The following is a 23,869-nucleotide window of genomic DNA, read 5'->3' as shown; positions in this document are numbered from 1 at the left end:
ATATTCCCGGCTCCCGGCGCCAATTTTTATCCCTAGAACTGCCCACCAAAATAAAATACACTATTTTTTGACACTCTGTATAATGTACACCGTTTGATTTGAACTACGACCATTTTTTCACAAAATTTTCTCCACCTTATTTTATTACATTATTAAAGGTTGTAGTAAATAGTAATATTACAATTTTTACGATTTTCCATAGTCTAAATGCGAATCAACGTTCTACCAATTAAAACAAATTTACCTTGAATTTGACAAGGTTTTTTATATTCATATAACTTGTTCCTTTATTATTGGAAGAATTATCAGAAGCTAAAGTCGAAAGTGTTACTGTTTGCATTATACTTTAACCTTAAAATATTGCGAATAAAAAAGATTAACATTGTGTAAATATTCTCATTTTTCATTTAGCATGCCCCTAAAAAACGACACTATTTTCGGTATATTGACGTCATCTTTTGTTTGATGAAAATTTATCACGGTTATGCATGTACGTTTTTAAAATTATTAATTCTTAATCTTCGAATATCTATAATTATTTCTTTTTCAATTTTTATGGCAGAGCTGCATAACAATTGAAACCTATAGAACTTTAAGTTTTAATCATCTACTGATGATGCTAACATGGTTAGCGAAACGCGCATCCAGTGTAAAAGTAAAAGTGTTTCTTTGTGTATTGTGGTGATTTATTGTATTATTTTTTTTCATTTTATTTTGCTGGCTAACACCAAATGTTCCAACCCCCAACTGTAATTGAAACCTATTGAACCGTTTTAAAAAAAGCTAATTATATTTCTTTATATGTAGGAATAGAAATAATTGTACACTTTATTTTGGCGTGAGTTCTGAAGAAACGTTGATACCTCTGAGGTGAACACAGCCCCCACAAAAGAAAAACTTATCTACTAATAATTTTTAGTGTATAAAGTCTAACCATCTAGTTGTCATGCTAAAATGACGGCATTATTTGATTTTATAATCGGTATAATGTGCAACGTAAAAATACTGCCATGCACTCAATTATACAGGGAGTATATTAAACAACCAAACCAATATAAGTTCATTGCATACAATTTTTCTCTATACGAAAGTGCTTCGTTTGTCGGTTAGAGGGCATTAAACTTAAAAAAAAAGTTTGATGCCACGGACAAACGAAGCACTTTCGTATAGAGGAAAATTGTATGCAATGAACTTATTTTGATTCTAAAATAAGTAGTTGAAGAAAAATATGTAGTAGTTCTATAATCTACAAACACTTGGGACATCCTTTATATTTATTTATTTCCATTTATCTTGGTGGCTGAGTGGACGTACCTCTGAGATATATGTATAAGAGCAGCCGTCAGTGACAATTGACCTGAGGGCTTACAAGATGTAATGCTGCCAAGTACACACAGAGCTAGATTTGAAATAGATATGTCACAGAAAAAAAACTGTTTGATTTACAAGCGGCAGCCTACAGGATCTTAAACCTCAAGCAAGTGAATATTGTCAATGTTGTACGATTGAAAATTGACTCTCAAAAACCTGGCTTTTTGTTTACTGCTGAGTCTTTTTCTAAACTAGCACAATGGGAAGTTACTTCGTTACTCAAAAAAATAACAACTTTGGAACATCTAAAAAATATCTCAATCAACCAGCGACCAGATGTTAATAAGGTCAATGATGATAAGAAAAATAATTTAATGTCAATGATTCCTTATAGATAAAAATCACCGAGAATTTTTCTCTACTTTGATCAAATAATGTCGGCACTTAGCCCGTTTTTTATTTGAAATTTTGTCTTCAAATGTAGGTCTTCTATCATTGAGTGATTCATGCATGCATTTAATGTTATATATGTCAAGGAAAAAAATACCGTATATAATTATTTCATGTAATATAATTAATAATAAATAGTTACATTTTAATTACAGTTTATAGTATAAATTGTAGATTTAGAGTTAAGATTTAATTAGCTTTTTAAAATATAAATTTCATTTAATGTGGTAGACAATGATTCAGTATTGAAACCAAAAGAATTTCGGACTACCATTGTCTTTATTTATTCTTGCTTATACAATTTTTCGGCCAGAAGTACCTATCTCTGACTGAAAGGTGTAATAGTCCAGAAGGCCAGTGAAGATTTTTGGTACTTATTTTCCGAGTTATTTTCCCAGTCAGCAAACACCGATAGAATTATTCGGTATTTTATTCTAAGCAAATTTCATATATACATATGTAGGAGGGAGAGGGTTCCCGATCGACTGGGGCGGAAAATTCATCATAAAGTACAAATATACTGCACTTTCTTTTCCAGCGATAAAAATAGTTGTATTAGTGAGAGCTTTTGTACAAAAGAAAAAAAAAATAGTCTAGCTAATCTTTGAGAATAGGCAATATGTCTTAGGGTTGGAAAATTGGATAAAAATTATTGAAACTATTGCCCAAATTTTCGCTGTCCTAAAATTTGTCAGTTGATAGTTTATATTATAATTATAGCTTCAAATATAGTCTGGCTTATGTGGAACATACCGAAAGCCCTGCCAGACTCGTCCAACACTCGTTAGGTGCGCTAAATACGACATATTCAATTATACAGGTGATTGTTGTCATCTCTACATGTCTCTACTTTTCATAATTTATGGTAACAAAAGTATTGGTTTAGGGCGAAATTTGAGTATGGCCAAAAACACTTTTCTCGATGTTTTATCCCCAGGAATCCAAAAAACAAGGTTTTAGTCCGTCCGTCCGTCATCAAAAAACTTCATTGGCCAATAACTTTGTAATTAAGAAAGTTGTATTAATAAATGTGAAACATAAGAAAGTTGTATTAATAAATGTGAAATACTTGTTGTAGGAAATTTAATTCTCTACAAAATCGATCTCTTGACTTTATTTTGTTTCTCCCTTAGTTTTTGAGTTATAGCAATAAAAATACCTGATCAAGATGACTTGTCCTATACTTCTCATCATATGAATGTGTTCGGATGTACAACGATTTTTGAAATTAAGAGTAATGTTTCTCGAATTTGTTATATTGAAAATCACGAAATTGCAGAGTCTGGCGGGGTTTTCGTGATTGTAAATGACAGCCAGACGTGTATTTTCTATTAAGTTATAGTATTATTTATCATGTGACAAATTTTCGAATCTGGGGAAATAAAAGCAAAAATTATGTAATTTTTGCAATTTTCAAGATGTCGCCAGACTCATTTCCCAATTTCGTAAATCAGCCACACTTGCTCTTAATTATAGTTTATAACTATAATTAAGAAGCTTGAAATTTATCGTATCAAATGATACGATAAATTTCAAGCATGACAAAATAAGGGTTACGGATTTCAAAAATCAAATCAATTCAGTCAAATTTTTGCTTCCGCAAATTTTCAGCCAGATTGACTTTCCACCACTTCAGATGTGCCAGACTGTTATTTCCCTTAACAAAATTATTCACTTTAATAAATGTTAAATATTTATGACTGGAAAAATAAATGGACTTTTATTTAATTTTATTTAGGAAACCCATCCGAAAATTTTAGCCAGACTCACAAATTGTCATTTGATGTCACCATCCTAATAAACTATTATATGTATATTCACTCAAATCACTGCCTCCTAAATAGGACATACAGGGTGGCGCCTCTCATACGCCGCGGAGGCTCCAAGGAGAACGACAGTTTGTATTGAAATGAAATTTTGTGAGCTTATGTAGTTTAATTCAGAGCACTTTTTAAAAATATAGAGAGTTCTACAGGGTGTCCCCAAAAAAACTTACATATCAAAGTTGTGTTTTTTGTAATGGAACACCCTATATATTAATTGATTTTGGGATTCTGGGAGAAAAATAAAGGTAAGTTTTATAAGAAAGGTATATGACTAAAATGTAAGGTTTTTGACATATTTAACATTTTCTAGAAATAAAGAACAATTTTTAAATTACAATAAAAGCTACCTAAATTGGAATTTACCCAGTATAATTTAATATCTAGTTAGATTAACTATTGTACTTTAAATCATATTAAAACTTGATCCAAAAAGTTATACAGGGTGAGACAAAACTAATATTGAACATTGGTCACCTTTAAAAGCATGTTCCTCTTTTATTTTAAATGGAACACTCAGTATATTATTCCGATATTCAATGGCGAATTCATGTCTCTTCAAAATATTATCAAGGTTGCCTATCCCTCAAACAAAGATTTTCCTAGATATTTTAATTTACATTATTTGAACGGAGTAGATCTTTATTATTTTATAAAATCTAGGTGGCTGTGATATGCCTCACGTTACTTCAACATAGTTGTCTAATCAGTCCAACTTTAACAATTAGTTTATCATTTTGTGTTAGTTAAAACAAAAAAATTTCTCAGAAATTTTCCGAAAATGCAAACTTATCCTACATCAGAGAGAATTGATATGATTCTATTAGTTGGTGAATGCAGTGTGCATTCACAAATTAATAGAATACTTAAATGCTCCTGATTTCATCTAGTCTCGTTTTTTTATGGGGATATATTAAAGACAGTATTTACAAAACTAGACCAACTATTGTCGACAACATGAGAGAAATTATTGTAGCTGCTTTTCGAGGTAGAACTCCACATAAAAATGCCTTTTAAAATGAAAAGATCCTTTTGAAAAGACAATTATTTTATGCAGTTAACAGGAAAGGAAGCATTTTGAGCATTTGATTTCATCTAGCTAATTTTTGTCACATAATTATAGGTTTATATCTAGTTTTAATTCTGTACTAATTAAAATATGTTTTAAACGTGTATCTTTTTATTACCTTTGAGTATTTTACGTTACAATCTTTAATGTTTGTTAAATTGACAAAAGATACTACTGACGCAAAATCATAAAAATTAAAATATATAGGAAAATCTTTGTCTGAGGGGTAGGCAACCTTAATAATATTTTGAAGATATATAAATTCCCCATTTAACACTGGAAGAATATACTGGGTGTTCTATTTAAAATAAAGGAGTAACTTGGTTTTTAAAGGGACTAATGTTCCATATTAATTTTGTCTCACCCGGTATAACTTTTCGGGTCAAATTTCAATTTGGTTTAACATACAATGGTTACTGTAATCAAATATTAGACTATACGAGGTCAACTAAAATTTAGGTAGCTGTTGTCGAAATTTAAAATTTACTCTTCATTTTCACAAAATATGAAATATGTCAAAATCTTTAGATTTTAGGTATATGCTTCTTTAATAAAACTCATCTTTATTTTTTTCCTAAAATCCAAAAATCAATTAATATATAGGGTGTTCCATTAGAAAAAACACATCTTTGATGTGTAACTTTTTTTGGGGACACCCTGTATAATTCTATATATTTTTATAAAATGCTTTCAGTTGACCTACATATGCTGCCCAAATTTCATTTCGATATAAACCACCGTTCTCTTTGGATCCTCCGCGGCGTATGAGAGGCGCCACCCTGTATAGGCAAAAATAATTAAAGACAATGTAAGCCCAAAATTCTTTTAGTTTCATAAATTTTATTGTTTATATCCATTGTTATATTATCAAATTAACTTATTTTGAACTTATATGGATCTTTCCACTCGTCTCGGTCCTGTGCCACTTGGATCCAGTTTCCCCTAAATCTCTTTAAGTCGTCTGACCATCTTGTCGGAGGTCTGCCTCTGTTTCTCTAATGTATACAATACATTAGAGTAAATGCAAAACTTTATGACAATAAACACATTGTTACCATATAATAGACTGAAAAATTCTAATGTAATGCTGATTATAACACATTTTGATCAAATCATTGAAATTATTTATTCTCGAGCGTTAAAACAATAGCTAACATTGTCACCATCATTACAGAACAAAGCTTGTTATAAAGTACAGGAAATTTTGTCATTTTCCAGTAACAAAAAATAAACTAATTATATCAATTATCCATTGAACAAAGAACAATTTACAATTTCATCGTCAATTTTCAGTTTCCGCCGGGAAAATAAAACAAAAAAAAACTATATAAAATTTGTTTGATTCATTTATTTTTAATTTAAAATCTTGTGTATCTATAGGCATCATCTTGTTAAGTCTTCAAATGTAACTCTTTTCTATCAATGATTCATTCACGTAATGTTATATAATATGTAAAGAAAAAAAAATACCGTAAATGATTTTTTCATTTAAGATCAATAATAAATAATTGCATTGTAATTACAATTTCCAATTTAAATTGTGTATATCCAGATAATATTAAATATGCATTTTAAAATAATATAAATTTCATTGTTCTAACATCCCTTGTTATATTAGAAAAATAACTTAAAACATAAAAATTAACTAGAATATTAATCAGATAAATTTGGCCAATTGAAATAAGATACATACAGGGTGTCCCAATATTCCGTGGACATAGAACTACTGCGCATTTTTGGAATCAGAATAAGTTCATTGGACACAACATTGCATAGTTTTTAAGAAAAAAAATGAGCACATGAGCAGACCTACAAAACAGGGAGTTTCAATATTCGGTGAAGATAGAACAACTCCGTATTCTTGAATCAAAATAAGTTACAATATTGATAAGCCTTCAAACTTAACAATGACGTGGGCTAAAACATCGACTATGGAAAATCATTATATAAATCATTATTAGTAATAAAGCAATAAAAAATAATATAAATATAATATACTATAAACAATCAAATAATTTCGCCGGAAGCTGGATTGGAAATGGTAGAGCAGTATAATGGCCAGTGATATTCCTGGACCTGTCACGAAGGAGCGGGGGGACATTACTTGACGTCATTTGTAAATGACGTGAAATCAATACATCTCAAAATTTTTGTAAATTTTGGTTAAAGAGTACAAAATGCATTCTGAAGTAGTATCTATAAGAAGAGAGTTCAAAGAGATAGCTCTTTGAACTAATACAAAACTTACTTTGAAAAATAAATTTCTGCAATAGGGAGTAGTGATGGGCAAAACTGTTATTTTTAGATAACAGTTGGAACTGTTATAGTTATTTATAAAAAACAGCTTAAAATAACAGCTTAAAAATAACAGGTTTCTTTATTTTACTGCTAAATATCTGAAAGAGTATGAGGCGGTCACCGCCAGGCGTATAGTATTAACGCAGTTGCAAGTTGCAACAATGACGTGCTCGGTGGTAGTATTTCCAGGGTGTCAAAACATTTCTAAATATCGATTGTTATCTAAAATACCTCTCTAAAAACGGTGGTTGTTTACAAATAAGCGCTGTTTAAAAATTGCGATATAAAAAAAGCCAAAATTCCGCCACTCGTCTATACCTATACATTCCGATCTACCTACGCCCTGCCCCTCGATCCGCGTAGATTCTGAATTGAGTAGCAGTGTACAGGGTGCATCTCACTCGACGGGCGAGAAACTCTTAGTTATGATTTTACCATTTGCGGTCAAAAAATAGCAATATAAGAAAATGTGTAGTATATTCTTCATAAGTAAACCAACTACACGCTAGAGTTCGAATTTATTTTACACTTAAACTAGCGTGTACCCGCGACTTCATTCGCGTCGAATTAATGATTTCTAATGGTGATGATAAAGCAAAACAAGAATTTCCATTAACATACAGACTGGATAAAATTTTCCCACATGTGCCAAAAATAAGCATTAAACGTCGAGCAGTTTAAGCAGAATCGTGGTTAATCAATTACTCCACTTTTTGGAACACCCTGTATGATTTTTGAAAAAAAAATCAAAATATGTAAAAAAACAAAATAAATTATGCGTGTCCAGGCGTTTTCCCGAAAGACTAACCGTTTTTTAAATAACAAATATTGTAATATTTGAGGGGCGTTTTCACCCTGTTGGAATTTGAGATTCGAGAAACCCCTCCTTATCGAACCTCAACCCCACAGTCAATCCGTTTGCCAAAAATCAGCTTTAAACGTCAAGCAGCTTAAGCAGAATAGTGATTACTCAATGGTCATATTTTATGAAACACGCTGTATATATTTTTTAAAAATCTGAAAATATGTAAAACAACATAATAAAATATACGTGTTTTAAGAGTTTTTCCAAAAAACTCACCGGTTTTTAAATAAAAAATATTCTAATATTTGAGGGTAGTTTCACCCCTTTAGATTCTGAGTTTCGAAAAATCCCTTCTTATCGAACCTCTACACCCTAAAGTCAATCCGTTTTCCAAAAATCAGCTTTTTACGTCAAGGGCTTTAGCAGGATCGTGATTAATCAATGACCAGATTTTTCAAAACACCCTGTATACATTTTTAAAAAATCTTAAAATATTATTCTGAAAATTTTTCAGAATAAATAAATACCTAAATATTGAAACTTAATAAGTAAGTACTGAAACATACAGCGCCATAATATCTCGACCTCCGTCCGTTATGCTCGTAACAGGTTGAAAAACAATGTACTATAACAACTGATGCGAATAGGTTTCTGTCGCTACTCGGCGTTAAGGTAGCCAAAACAAAAAAAAAGTGTAGAAGTGTGGTACATCATTGTACTCAGGGTACCGAGTTTTTTCAAAACCTGGAATAAAAAATGCAGGTCCGTATTTAAAAAAATAAGTTGGCCTCTGTATCTCACAAACTATCAGCTAATTTGAAAATCTAAAAATACTATCAGATAGCCCTAATAAAGTGGCTATGGAAATATGCAATTAATTTTGTGATTTTCTAAAAAGAAATGACAGGAAAAAATAAAATTGATTTTCGAAAAAATCCGTTTTTTCAAAAAACTCAGTAATCCTTGAAATCTTTAAAACATTTTTTATGGCATCTTGGGTGAACATCCCAAAGCGCAACTTTGCCCCAATTTAACTATTTTCGTATCTATTACGTTTACCGAGATACCAATGCTAGTACCTCGAATTTGTAGCACCCTGTATATGATGGCGTTTTTTTGCAAGAGAAAAAATGTAGTAAATACTAGAAGGACCACTTTAGGAAAAAAATGTTTGTCGCTCGAGTTGGAAAATATTTATACTAAAATTTATGCGGGGGTGGGGGTAGTTTTCACCCTTCCCGTTCTTTTTCATGATTTTTGTAAAAGTCAACTGAAAACACTTAACAAAACATAGGCATCTCCAATCTCATTCAAATCGGAATAACAGAGTTCTTAAAATACCTTAAAAAACTGTTTTTTTTAAAGTTCTCTAACGAACAAACCAAGCACTTTTGTATCGAGGTAAATTGTGTATAATGAACTTATTTTGACTCCAAAAGTACATAGTAGTTCTATGCCTACGGAATATTTAGACGCTCTGTATATTTTATTCTACATTTAGTTAGAAACTCTAGATAAAGATTTATTTTTTAAAGTTTTTTTTAAACAGAGGAAATTGATATTAAACTCTGTATTAAATGCAAGCAATCCCCCACTTATCTCAAAAATTATTAAGAATTTTGTACCTACCTAATGTTTATTTGTTAGTTTTATTTTTTAGTAATCTTACAATTTTATTAAAACCAAGTTATAGTTTAAATATATAGTGTTTGTCTTATGAAGAACATTGATGATTATACAATCTGATTTAACTCTTCAATTGTATTACTCCTACTACCTTAGTTTATTAAGTTGAAATATTATTATTCTAATTATTTATTATTCTTAGTGCGGAATATAGAAAGAAAAATGTGTAATATATGACAATAAATTACCATTCAATTTTTTATACAGTTGACATGACTTGCATAATCTTGATCAGGTGATTACTTTACCCTACCCTAACTGAAGATATTCATTTTTTTTGTTTAGATAATATACAGGGCATCTGTAGCTCCTAGAATAAAAAACTTGTGAATTTTGTTTAAGTGCAAACCTAAAGTATGTACTAGAATGTATTTTAGGAAAATATTTTAACTTCTACAGGGTGGCCCCAAAAAGTGTCAGTGGATCGGGATGACTTTTTTTAAACGGAACACCCTGTATATTATTGCATTTTGGCTCCCCTTGAGATCACTTTGCACAATGCACAAGATATGAGTAAAATATATTTCGATAGTTTCAGAGATATTAATAAATAAATAAAAAATATAATATATTTTTCAGCCAATCTAAAAAAAAAAATGATTAAACATACAAGAACTGCCCTAAAATCAAAACTATATTAGGCATTTACTTACGATGGTCTGTATTAACTTTGCTATAAATATCGTAATCTTAAATCATACAGAGTGTTCAAAATTCTACGCCAAACTTTCTAAAATATAAAATAAATTTTCTTTGATTTTTTAAATATAACCCTGTATATTATTTCTTTAATAGATGGAGAATTAAAAAATGAACATTTTTTGCCATTAGACTATTTCAGAATTTTTAACAGTTCGCAAATATTCGCGGTTTTGTATTTCATATGGCATTTTCCACAGTAAACCTGTATCAAAGTCATCAATTGATTTTACCGTTGAAAGAGCCATATGAAAAAATAGTAGTATCTGCAAAGCCGTTAAAAATGTTGAAATACTTTAAATATAAAAAATGTTCATTTTTTAATTCTCCATCTACTAAAAAATAATATACAGGGTGTTTCATTAGAAAAAAAACCAAGAAAAATTATTTTATATTTTAGAAAGTTTGGCGTAGAATTTTGAGCACCCTGTATGATTTAAGATTACGATATGTATAGAAAAGTTAAGTAAAGTACTAAGTAAATACCTAATATAGTTATGAATCAGAACAGTTCTTGTATTTTTAATAAATTAAAAAAAAGGCTGAAAAAATATTTTATTTATTTATTTATTAATATCTCTGAAACTATCAACATACATATTTAAAAATATCTTAATATTATGGAAAGTGATAAAAAGAAAGCCAAAAATGCAATAACATACAGGGTGTTTTATTTGAAAAAAATAATCCCGATTCACTCACACTTTTTTGAGCCAGTCTGTAAAGGTTAAATTATTTTTCTGGAATACATCCTAATACATACTTTAGATTTGGACTTAAAAAAAATCATAAGTTTTTTATGTCAGAAGCCCTTAGTTCTGTCTAGTTAAGTATAACAGATGCCTGCTGGAACTCTGTAACTACAGTTTAAAGAATATAAATATATACAGTTGGCTCACTCTAAGGAATTCTATTGTTATTTTGACTTCAAAGGCGGCTCGAGGTGACAAAAAATTTGTACGTTTACCGGGTGCAGCGGAAGTGCTATTTTATCAGTCAGAACGCTGGCCGTATACGAGGGATCAACTAAAAATACTAAGGAATTTTAATATAGCAAGTAGAAAAATAAAAATACAGTACTAGTTTTATTGATTGACAGTTTTAGGCGTCTTTAATAATTGATCAATATTTATTTACTTTCTTCTTATTATTATTTAATAAGATATCTCATAAACCGCAAATTCTAATACGGTTATGATATTGTTCTGGTGTATACTTTTCATATCTGTGGGATCCTATAAATCCTAAGGCACTTTTCCAGGCTCCACACCTACAAGTTATTTTCCTTATCAGACTCTACTTATACATATTATGGTGAATACATTAATATTAAAATATTAGATATATTATTCTATCCTAATTCTTTGGAATATGGAATTGTCAATAGGGGAGTTATTATTAATAATTATTATGGAAACCCCATATGAAAAATGTATTCTAAATAAATATAATAAGTTAATTTTTTTAATATATATCTACATATAATAATATATTTGCATATTATATTATTTTTGCACATTATATATTTATATTCTTTAAACTGTGCTGTAACTAAATAGCGATCGGTAGCGATAAAGAATACTGACCTTGGCCGTGCAAACTAAATGAAGAACAAGTGATATTATCTACCCTACTCTAGTATCAAATTTTACATATTAATCGTTGATATTTTTTTTTCAGGAAAAATTGAAAACCTCTCCAAAAACGTACAAATAGGCAACTGTAACAAACCACCTTGTAGATTAAGAAAAAACACCAAAATACCTTTGAGCTTTAAATTTCAAGCAGGTAAATAATATTATGTGCGAAATTTTTCCAAATAAATATTTAGAAATGAAAAAATATATGTATATCCCTCTGTACATCTTCTAATTGTTAAAACGTTAAAATTATTATTTATTTTAAAAATAAATTTAAAATAGAAGAAAATAACATATTTTTTAAATATGTTTTTATGACAATTTTCAGATTACCATTTAATTTACTTCATATGTCCAGTAATAAAATATGTAGTATCTAATAATTATTATATGTTATAATTACAACCTGTATTCGAAAAAAATATATAATTAAATAATTTTAAGGTAATTATTTTTATTAAATTTGTTCTCCATGTTATTAATAACTATTTTCTGAATGTCTTATTTTTATTTCGCAAAATAATATTAGATGGCAATAATAATAATAATAATAATCTTTTATAATCCAATAGCGTGGATTGGCTATAAAAAGGCCTTTGATAGTGTGCCACACTCATGGCTTCTAAGGGTACTGAACATATATAAAATTAATCAGGCAGTCAAAATGTGCCTACACCAACTAATGTACCACTGGAGAACAACACTATACATACAGGCGGAAACAAAATCTTACAACACGGAAGAAATAAAAATAAAATGTGGCATTTTTCAGGGAGACTCCTTAAGTCCCATATGGTTCTGTCTATCATTGAACCCTCTTAGCTACTTATTAAACAAATGTGAGATGGGATATATGCTTAACAAACAATCTAATGCTAAGATCAGTCATTTATTTTATATGGATGACTTAAAGTTGTATGCACCCAATCCCGAAAACCTACAAGCTAGCTAGAAAGGAAACCAAGGAACAGTTTAAGAACGAACTGATAAGACGTGTCAGAATCATATTGGCAATTAAACTTACATCAAAGAATTTATTTACGGCACTAAACACCTGGGCTATACCTAGTATTGTGTACTCATTTGGTGTTTTGAAATGGACCCCAACAGACCTGAGAGGCATTGACACAAAAATCAGGACTCTGTTAACAAAATATCGATACCACGATATGACTGGACGAAAGTCCAGTGTGAACCGCGTATATATACCAAGGTCAAGAGGCGGAAGAGGCCTTCTAAATGTAGAAAATTGCTACAATATACAAGTTCAGAAACTGGGGAACTACTTCTTGAGTAACAACTTACCGCTTCACCGTACCCTCCGAGATATTGACCAAAACTATTCCCCTCTTGACTTGATGAACCCTAACAGCCCAACTCTACGAAATTGGACGGAAATGGAAGAAGAGTGGGCCAGTAAAACTCTCCATGGCAGGTATAGAGCAAACTTAAAAAATACCACAATTAGTATGCTGGATTCAAATACTTACCTAAAAGCGGGTTACCTGTTCCCAGAAACCGAAGGAAGTATACTGGCAATACAAGATCAAGTTGTCCCGACACTGAACTATAGGAAATATGTCTTGAAGGAGAGAGTTGAAAGTGACATGATGAAATGGGAAAAATATACCATCAAGCTATAGCACTGGGAACTGGGCTAATGGAAGAAGGAATAGAATGGTACAAGTATACCCAAAGGATATTCTGGAGAATGCTGAATATAAATTATACTGGAACATCACAATTATTACAGACCGATCTGTCCAGCATAATCGCCCTGATATGGTGCTTTTTAAGAAGAAAGAGGAGGAAGCCACAATAATAGATTTTATAACACCATTAGACGAAAACGTCCAAACAGCATACCTAGAAAAGAAACAAAAATACGAAGAACTGTCATCTGAACTTAGACAGTTATACAAATTAAAACAAACAAAAATCTTACCTCTAGTGATATCCGTCAATGGCTTAATACATCAGCAAACTGTGCGAGATACTAAAGATTTGGGACTATCGCCAAATGTTTTATCCACCGCTCAAAAAGCTGTAATTCTGGGAACTGCACGCATAGTCAGATCGATCCTTTACGCGAACTAGAGACTGCCTTGGTTAATAACCCGGCTATCTCTCCAAGAACCCTGAAAGGTGATTAAAAAAAAATCTTTTATTATCGATCAATTTTATATCTATGTATAGGGTGATTCACAGCGATTAGGTTACACGTTTATGGATTGGATTTTACATAGTAAAAGTATACCTGCATCTATTTAAAATATTATCAGTGTTACAGAGTGTTGCCGGAACATTTTAAAAGTGATATCATCTTTGTTATTTTAAATTCAACCCTATGTATACCAAAAAAAAAAAGATTAATAAAATTTTTTCACCAATCAATATATCATGTTCCTATGCCTAAACCGATTTTTTAAGTAGAGCAAATATAAAAATGAATAATTCTATTATTATAGTTTCATTTTAAGAATTTCGATACCATGACAATGCTAGAAATTTAGCGAGTAAAGTCTAAAGGTACATTCCGGCTGAGAGCGTCGAGCGTCGGGTCGCGTTTGAGTCGCGTCTAGGCGTTCATATCTGTTCATATAGATACTGTTTTTTACATTTCTAGTTTGTAAAATGGCTTTAAAGAGAGCAGTTTATTTAATTTTTGTATTACAAGTGCCATATTCTGCAGTTAAATAATATACAAAAAAGTTGGAGAACCTACCTGAGAGAGTTAAATAAAGATATTATAAAAATTTCAAAAATTTTGAATAGAGATAAGATATAATTACTTTAAATAGCTGATTACGAACATTTATATTTCTATATTGTAACAATTTTGCGTTCCAAAGTCTTGCCTGGCCTTGGATGACTTCGAACCACCGGACGCTACAAATCTCGCCAAAAAACTATTTAAATTAAACTCGACGACCGACGCTACGCTCAGTGGACGCTAGCTCAACGCCAAACGCGACGCTGTCTGCCTGAACGGTCTAATGTTACAGGAATTGATTCCATTTTGTGGCGACGCAAACGCAACGCTCGACGCTCTCAGCCTGAATGTACCTTAATTGATATATAAATGTACCTTATTGATATATAATATAATATATAAAATATAAAATTTGAAGATTTGTCACGAAACAACTATATTAGAATTATTATCGTTTAAATGAACTGAAACAAGAAGGTTTAGGTATAGGAACATGATATATGGGTAAAAAGCAATTTTAATTTTGTTTCGATTTTTAAATAATATACGCATAGGCTTAAATTAATATAACAATGATTTTATAACAAACGAAATTAAATATTTGTTTTGATCACCCTGTTCAATATCCAATCGGTTGACATAGACAGATAGAATATGTCACAAAACCTCCCCCTTTAGAATTTTGACTTATATGTCATGAAATGAAAGTAAAAGAAACGCACCCTTGAGTTTGTTCGCGCACTAAATTTATGAAACAGCAATCCCTATGTATCTACAGGGTGGCGCACCTCATTCGCCTCGGTTGATTATACGAAAACGGAAAGATGTAGAAACAAAATATTTTATGGGTATATGTGGGAAGGCAATGTGCATAATTTAAAATTATTTTGAAATGTACAGGGTGTGTCAGAACTAAGATCCATACCAAAGTTATATATTTTTTCTTATGGAACACCCGGTATTTTATTTCATTTTTGGATTCTTGGACATACAATAAGGCATTTATTATAAGGGTTTAATATGTTTAAAAGCTTTGATTTTTGAGATATTTAAAGATATTTAAATATGCATGCTATTATAAAAAGTTTCTCAACACCCTGTACATTACTTTTCAGAGTTAGTTCTTATTATGTGGACTTTTAAGCCAGAGAAATAAACTTTACTAAAAAATTTGTATGCTTCAAAAAATGTATACAGGGGTATGAAAAATTGCTGGTCTATTTTAAATATTTATTTTACATAAAAACTTCGTTATTTCAAATGCAACACCATGTATATTTTAAAATAAGTCGAAGCAGATTTAAATGCTCTTTCAAACTATATTGGGGTTTCCTATACCTATCTGTCTCAGATTTTGAATAAAAAGCAATTTTTCAATAAAATGGCAATCAAGCTGGCTGGTGTAACCAATTTACTAGTGACAGTTAGTAGTTATTTTCAAATTCGACATTAGTTTATAGATTTTATTTAAATTTATAACAGTTTTATTTAATTTACCTACAGTAGTTCAATAAGTAAGTATTTATTATTTTATCAAGAAAAACGAAGAAGTAGTTGTTTGATTTATATTAGGATCACTTGTAAATATATTGGATTTTCTAGAAAAGAACCAATTAAGGCAAATTCATTTTGATCCAATGACAGGTTTCGGCATAAAAGTTTTTTCATATACCACACTATCAGCTCTGCGAAATAGGAAAAGTAGTTTTTCAAATAAACGTTTGTCAAGAAAATTCCTATTTGGATATCTTTGGGCATAAACCCTTCAGACCAACAAGCAATTTTCTTGACAAAATAAAATCATTAGTAACATATTTATCCATTCCTTCCTCTATCGCCAGCAGATACCTACTGCTTTATTTTTCTTGATAAAATAATAAATACTTACTTATTGAACTACTGTAGGTAAATTAAATAAAACTGTTATAAATTTAAATAAAATCTATAAACTAATGTCGAATTTGAAAATAACTACTAACTGTCACTAGTAAATTGGTTACACCAGCCAGCTTGATTGCCATTTTATTGAAAAATTGCTTTTTATTCAAAATCTGAGCCAGATAGGTATAGGAAACCCTAATATAGTTTGAAAGAGCATTTAAATCTGCTTCAACATATTTTAAAATATATATAGTGTTGCTGTTGAAATAACAAAGTTTTATGTAAAATAAATATTTCAATTAGACCAGCGATTTTTGATACCCCTGTATACATTTAAGCAAGCAATCAAATTTTTTAGTAAAGTTTATTTCTCTGGTTTAAAAGTCAGCTCAAAAGTTAATTCTGAAAAGTAATGTACAAGGTGTTGACAAACTTTTTTATTATAGCATGCATATTTAAATATCTTAAAATATCTTCACAGCCAAAGCTTTTAGACATATTGAACCTTTATAATAAATGCCTTATTTTATGCCCAAGAATCCAAAAATGAAATAAAATGCCGGGTGTTCCATAAAAAAATATAATTTTGGTATGGATCTTAGTTCTGACACACCCTGTACATTTGAAAATAATGTTAAATTATGCACATTACCTCTCTACATATACCCATAAAAATTTTGTTTCTACATCTTTCCGTTTTCGTATAATCAACCGAGGCGAATGAGATGCGCCACCCTGTAGATACAGGGTGTAGAAGTTTCATTTTTATTTCGATTTTTTCCAAATAATTTCTGAAGTAACGTCAATATTTGGATGAAAATTGATGTCTGGTAGTTTTTTGACATGAGAAATTTGATTTTGATGTTAATATGACTCCTATTTGTAGGGGGCGCCTACATGTGTTTTAACTGTTTTGAAGAATAACTTTTTTTCTCTCCGTACCTGTATAAAACTACTGAGTGAAAAAATGCACATTTCCGTGACTTTATACGTAAAAAATGTCTCTTGGTAAAAATCTCGACGAGCAACCGTTCTCAAGATATTTAGAATGGAAATAGTCAATACATCTCATTATTGACAAAAAATAAACATGTTGAGTAGATAGTTATTTGACTGAAATGATAAATTTGATAACATTTTATTTTTTTATATTTAATAATAATTTTTTCTTCGAAAAAACGATGATAAATATTTCTGTTGAACTTTTGACACAAAAGCATTTCAAATTTATGATTTCAGTACAACTATTTAGTCAACATGTTTAATTTATGTCAATGATGACAGGTATTGATAATTTGGATTCCAAATATCTCGAGAACCATTATTCGTAGCGATTTTTACCAAGAGACTTTCTTTACGTAGAAACGTCGTAAATGCATATATATTTTTTTATTTTATATTTATTTTTACTCTTCAAACCAGCTAAAAAAATATGTCGCTGGCGCCCTCTACAATTAGGAGTCATATTGACATCTAAATCAAGTTTCTCATGTCCAAAAACCCCCAGACACTAATTTTGATTCGAATATTGACGTTACTTCAAAAATTACCTCCGAAACTAATCATTTTAGGACATACATTTCTACGAACTTTATTATTTATTTTTATCTGCAGAATATGCAAATGCTGGCAAAGTTTCCGTATTCCGGAATACAGTTCGGACCACCCTGTATAACATATAATTTAATTTTAATACCTAGACCTATTTTGTCACAATAATTTTTTTTATATCAATACCCGATCGAACGTTTATAAAAATAAAACAATTACTGATATTACAAATTAATGATGTATTTTACATACTGAAAAAAAAACCTACAAAACAATTCGAATCTTTCCGGGGATTTGGAAAACGAAAAAAACTGCCATTTTGTTGTCGCAATTAGGAACGCAACAGTTTTTCGCAGGTTTGCGTTCTCGGTCGAAAAAAGCCATTGCAATTAAATATGAATAATTAAAATAAAATATACTTGGTAAAATAAGTACAAACATCTACACTACACCAGTAATTAATGAGGAAATTGCCAAAATCACACACCGAATATTCATAAAACACACCTAAATAAAAATATTGACATATTTAAAAAACAAATGAATATTTGTTAATTTTTTAATGACTAGCAGCGCCTCTAGTGTTTGTTCGTATAGTACAGCTTTTACTTCCAGTCATTGCAATTACAGAAAATGTTCTAAAGGGGGATGTTTTGTGCTCTAACAGCGCTTTCAGATGGAGCGGAGCGTCCGCGCTGTTTTTGTGCTGCTTGTTTTTTTCAAGATAGCCGTCAGACGAAATCATCCGGACGGAGTATACGCGACCCATGTGAAATTGTTCATTTAAACTCATGGAACTCGCGGACGGTCCGCGCGGACCCTCTGCTCCATCTGAAAGCGCTGTGAAAGCACTGTAAATCAATTGAAAAAAAACTTCTATATGATGCGGACATTATTTATGTCACTGAAGTAATCTTTAAACGGTCTCTACACTACTCGCGAAGTAGGTCAAGGTCGAATAAAGGTTCATTCTCACTATACCTTCCGTTTCCATTCCATATCCATTCCATATCCGCTCCGTATTTTTTATTGTATTGACGCCATACGTAAGCCTCCGTTCTGTATCAGTTCCATACATTTTATTGTACAATTTATATCATTACCAAAGTTTTATTTTAAAAATTTGTATCTTTTGAAAAAGGTAATAGATTTAATTAAGAGGTGAAACAAATAATATCTGCAAAAAATATCTGCAAAATGTTAACAGAACTGATAGAAATGTAAGAACTTGACAACGCTGTTACCGATACGCTTCAGTCCGTCCGTCAAAAAACTGTATGGAAGGAAAGGATATGGAACGGAAGGGAAACGGAACGGATAGTGTGCATTGTCCTATTCATTTACATGATGTAATATTTTATTTAAATGGAAGGGAAACGGAAGGGAGCTGATATGGAAGGTATAGTGAGAATCAAGTTTAATAGATACTTGTCTAACTTTGCCTCGTCTCGACTTATTTTAATGAGACGAAATAATCCTCTTCACTATTTGACTAGTACTTCGGCTTACTTCGCGATCATATACCTATTTATATATGCTGTTTTAGATCATATACCTATTTATTATATTTACCGTTAAAAAATAAAAATAATATTGTTTGTTATTGTAGGTCCTGAAATCAAGAGCTTAACTCAACAAGTCAATGCCAATATCGTCGGTATCCCGTTCCCATTCGTTGGTGTAGATGGTACATCAGTTTGCGATAAAATATACGAAGAAGACGGTACTACCAAAAACAATTGTCAGTTCGAGAAAGGAAAAACATACGTATACAAAAACGAAATTGACGTTTTGCAGATATACCCAAGGGTACGAATGTTGACTTTCGTTTTTCTAAAACTCAGTCTTTTGACTGATTTATTGTGAGTGAAAGACGGTAAAGGTGTGTTTACACGTTTCATATTGCTAGCACAGATTATATAACAGTATGTCCCCGGATTGTCTTTACAAGAGGAAAACTCAAGGGGAAAAAAACATTCCCATTTTGAGAAAAGTACATTATTCATAAAAATTTTTGCTTCTTCTAAAATGGTTAATACCGTTTATACTTTTACACATAATATATTTTTCCATACCGTTTTAGAGAAAATTAAAAAAAAAAGTCCTAAAAATCAAAAGGCGTTTCTATGGTAATAAAATTTCGATTTCATTCTTTGACGGGAGATTATTATTAATTTAGATTAACGTCATATTTTTGCTGTTGTTAAAGTAACACATTTTCCGATAACTGTATTTAACCATCTGTATTTCCGTGTATTTTCCGATAACTTTCCGTAGAATTGAACTAAATAAATTTTGTGCTTCCTTAACATTTTAGAGCAGTTAAATATGACGTTAATTAAAGTTCCCACAATAACAATCTATCAAAGAATGAAAACGAAATTATATTACCATAGAAATGCATTTTGATTTTAGGACTTTCAGGATAAAATTCAGCAATATTTTCGTGTTTTTTTTTCATTTTGTCTAAAACGGTATGGAAATATGTAAAAGTATAAACGGTACGAAGAATTCATTTTTCTCAAAATGTTAATAATAAAAAAGTTTTTCTTCTTATAAAGACAATGCGGGGACATACTGTAGAATGCTACCTGTGTTGCCAGTTGGTCTAGACATCTTTCGTTAATCTCGTAAAAAATATGTCCATAAAATCACAACTAGTTGTTAGAGACGTATATTTAAATTATGATGTTTACATTACCGCTAGATGCAACAGTTATAAGGTATAACTTTAACAACAAATTTTACATAACTATACCAGGAAGTGAAGGCTAGAGAAAAGGTGTACCCTTTCAAGCTGAGGTACCCTGGTATACAGACGGCTCAAGAACGTCGGAAGACGTAGGAGCTGGAATTAGTTGGGTCGAAACAAGGAATATCTGGTCCATGGTAAGCCTATCTAAGGATGCCACAACTCCATGTGGAATTAACGGCAATCCACTATTGTGCAGAAAAAATAATAAGGCAGCATCGTTCGGTGGCCATCTTCAAAGACAGCCAACCAACGCTAAAGGCATTCTATCTTCAGTCTGTGAGATGTTGGATTTCATTCGACCATCTCATAGGCGATCGGCCTCTACTTCTCTTTCCCTCTACTTCTCCCAGCACTATAAGCCTGTCTATATCGTCATTTCTTCTTCTAGCCATGCACGTGTCCAAAAAACTGCAACACCTTCTTCATGCATAATGATGATAGTCTGGTGATTACACTTAACTCTTCCAGTATCAATTGATTTGTTTTCCTCGCGGTGTAGGGGATTCTAAGCAATATCCTGTAGGCACCACGTTTAAAGGAATCAATATATTTGCGTTCTTTAACTCTAAGTGTCCACGATTTTGAGCCGTATGAGAAGATTGAACAGACCAACGTTCGGACCAGATTGATTTTAGCGGTTTTGGTTATGATCTTTTCAATATTTTGGTAAGTCTCAGCATCGCATTCTTGACCAAAAATTCTTCTTCTAACTTCTACACATCCACCCATGTTGCTTATTATTGACCCCAGATATGTAAAGCTGTTTATCCTTTTACAACGTTAGGCTTATCAACTATCATTAGTTTTGTTTTGGTTCTGTTTATTGTTAGACCAAATTTTCCACTCTCTCGCTCTAGTCTGTTTAAGAGAACCGCCAGTTTGGGATTGTATGTGTGTTCTAAATAACTTGGGTAAGCGTAGCAATGTTAGTTAGCCTGGGTACCAGGACACGAGGATCACAAGGGTAACGAAAAGGCAGATGAAATGACCAAGCAAGGTTCATCATTCATAGGCCCAGACGCCTACTGCGGCGTTACAAAAGCAGCCACGAGAATAGCTACAGAACGATGAGTGGTCAACAAATGTCTAGAAGGGTGGAGAAACTCACCGGGGCAGAGACGAACGAAAAAGTTTATGGTAGAACATTCTAAAATTCACGGCAGACCTGATAAGCAAAGACAGATAGATAGTAAAAACTGTAATGGGTCTACTAACAGGCCACTGTTAGCTGAATAGGCATCTAAAGCTAATGGGATTGACGGTCGAAAATATGTACAGGTTCTGTCAATCTGAGGAAGAAACTTGTGGAGCGTCAAATTTTACATAGAAACGACCTTATACTTTTTTTGTTCAGATGAAAATTAACCGAGATAGGTTGGCTAGAAGCTTGGGGATGACATTAGAAATTTAAAAAAAATATAAGTTGCTGAAAAATTCATAGAGGTATTATGGATATAATATCCAAAAAATCCTATATGAGTATTTCGCCACTGCAAGAAAATCTATAAAATAAAATAGTTAATTTTTGTAAACACTGCTGCGTTAATCCAAACGGAACCTACTTGTCAGCAGTTAAGTTTACAGATATACAAAATTGCCAAATGAATAAAAAAATGCTTAACATTTCGGAAAGTTTATTTCTTTCTGTCGTCGGAAGCAAAAAAAAATACAAAAAAATAAAGAAAAAAACTATTTAAAATATTTAAATTCAACTATTCGAGAACACTTTAGTTTTTTAAAACAGATACATCTACAAAAACCGTTGACGTTCCGTTAAAATGACATTATATCAAGTTAAACTTCAAAATTAACAAATACTACCTAATAACAATTACTTAATAAGGTAAAACCAAAAAGCCCCAAACTTTCTGTATAATTATTTTTAATTTTTACCTATCTTATGTTTATTTATGTTATGTTCTTTAAAATCAAAGGAGCGATTATCATACATTACTAACATCAAATCTACAGATGCATGAGCAATACATTTATTTTTATTAGAATGTATTAAAAAAACCTCCTTTATTTTTCTTTTAGAGGCTATCGCTTCTTTCATTATAATTTTGGCGTTATTAAAATTTATTGTTGTTATTATTTTAATGCTGACAAATCTAAGATTTGTGAAAATCTCCCTTTTTAAATAATCTTTATGTTCTTTAATTCGAACACTTAGGGGTCTAGATGTTTCACCAATTTTTTTCATATAGGTATTTTACGCTTTTATTCAATTCGCTTGGAAAATTATAAATTCCAATTAAGATTTTTTTTAAATTCACCCCGAGGGGTGAAAGATATAAATAGTGTTTTTTTTCAAACGTCACAAAAGTATTAATTTTAACGCCAAGGCATAAAAGCGAAGCACCTTTACGCCTAAGTACAAAAGTACGAAAATATATTATTAAACTGACATGAAGTGTCAAATTCAAGGAGCCTAACCGTAGTTTCTCGTATATAATTGCATAAAAGGTATTACTTTTAAATCTTTCCATTTTATTTGGAACGTTTGAAATTGCCTAAAAAAATATTTGTGGCGTTTGAATAAAATAGCATGTTCTATTCAGAGTAAAAATGACTTTTTGTAGCTCGCCTGTATGTCAACGTACGGCCTCGCTCCAAAGAGTGTCACTTTTACTCCTATTAAAACAATACTCTATTTTTTTAAATTTCAGAGAAACGGTAAGGACTTTGAAACAAATGTTCCAATAAAAGCTGTCCCTAGCTTCTAGCCATCCTATCTCACTTAATTTTGATTTGAGAAAAAAAGTATACAGACCATTTTTATGAAAAATTGGACGCTCTATAACTTTTATTTGAACTTTTTTTCTAGTCCTAAACGTTTCTCAGAAATTTTGAAAAAATAATTTTTGGTGAATTTAAAAAAAATATTTTACAATTCGTTTTTAGATCTTTTTACTTTGGAAGATTATTATATCAAAAATTCAAGTTTTTACCAAAACTACGTATCTAAGGGCCTATTTTCTTGGACTATAAACCATAATTTTTTTGTGTAGTATTTAAAAAATTAAATGATTTTCTTGATAACAAGAAAGCTTTAGATTTCTCTTTCCGGAGATAATGTATGTAGGGAAAGTCATTCGTTAATATACCAACTTAGCTTGGTTTAAAAAATGTGTTAATGCTTTAAAAGTTGAAATATAAACCGCATAATTAAAAATGTAGACGCAAGT

The 23,869-nt window shown here is 31.0% G+C and overlaps 1 protein-coding gene across 1 annotated transcript in view; it reads left to right on the top strand.

Annotated features, from left to right (window-relative positions):
• The window catches only part of LOC115888597 (NPC intracellular cholesterol transporter 2), a 44,913-nt gene that overhangs the window by 5,755 nt on the left and 15,289 nt on the right, over positions 1-23,869 (top strand). Inside the window, exons 2-3 of the mRNA XM_030908361.1 lie at positions 11,822-11,929; positions 19,536-19,735. Coding sequence (XP_030764221.1) covers positions 11,822-11,929; positions 19,536-19,735 — 308 coding nt within the window. The remainder of the gene's footprint in view (positions 1-11,821; positions 11,930-19,535; positions 19,736-23,869) is intronic.

Source organism: Sitophilus oryzae, unplaced genomic scaffold, assembly GCF_002938485.1.
Source record: "Sitophilus oryzae breed Bouriz unplaced genomic scaffold, Soryzae_2.0 scaffold_802_pilon_pilon, whole genome shotgun sequence".
Lineage (NCBI taxonomy): Eukaryota > Metazoa > Arthropoda > Insecta > Coleoptera > Curculionidae > Sitophilus > Sitophilus oryzae.
Note: the sequence above shows the minus strand (reverse complement) of the source record. Positions and strands in the feature narration are given on the sequence as shown.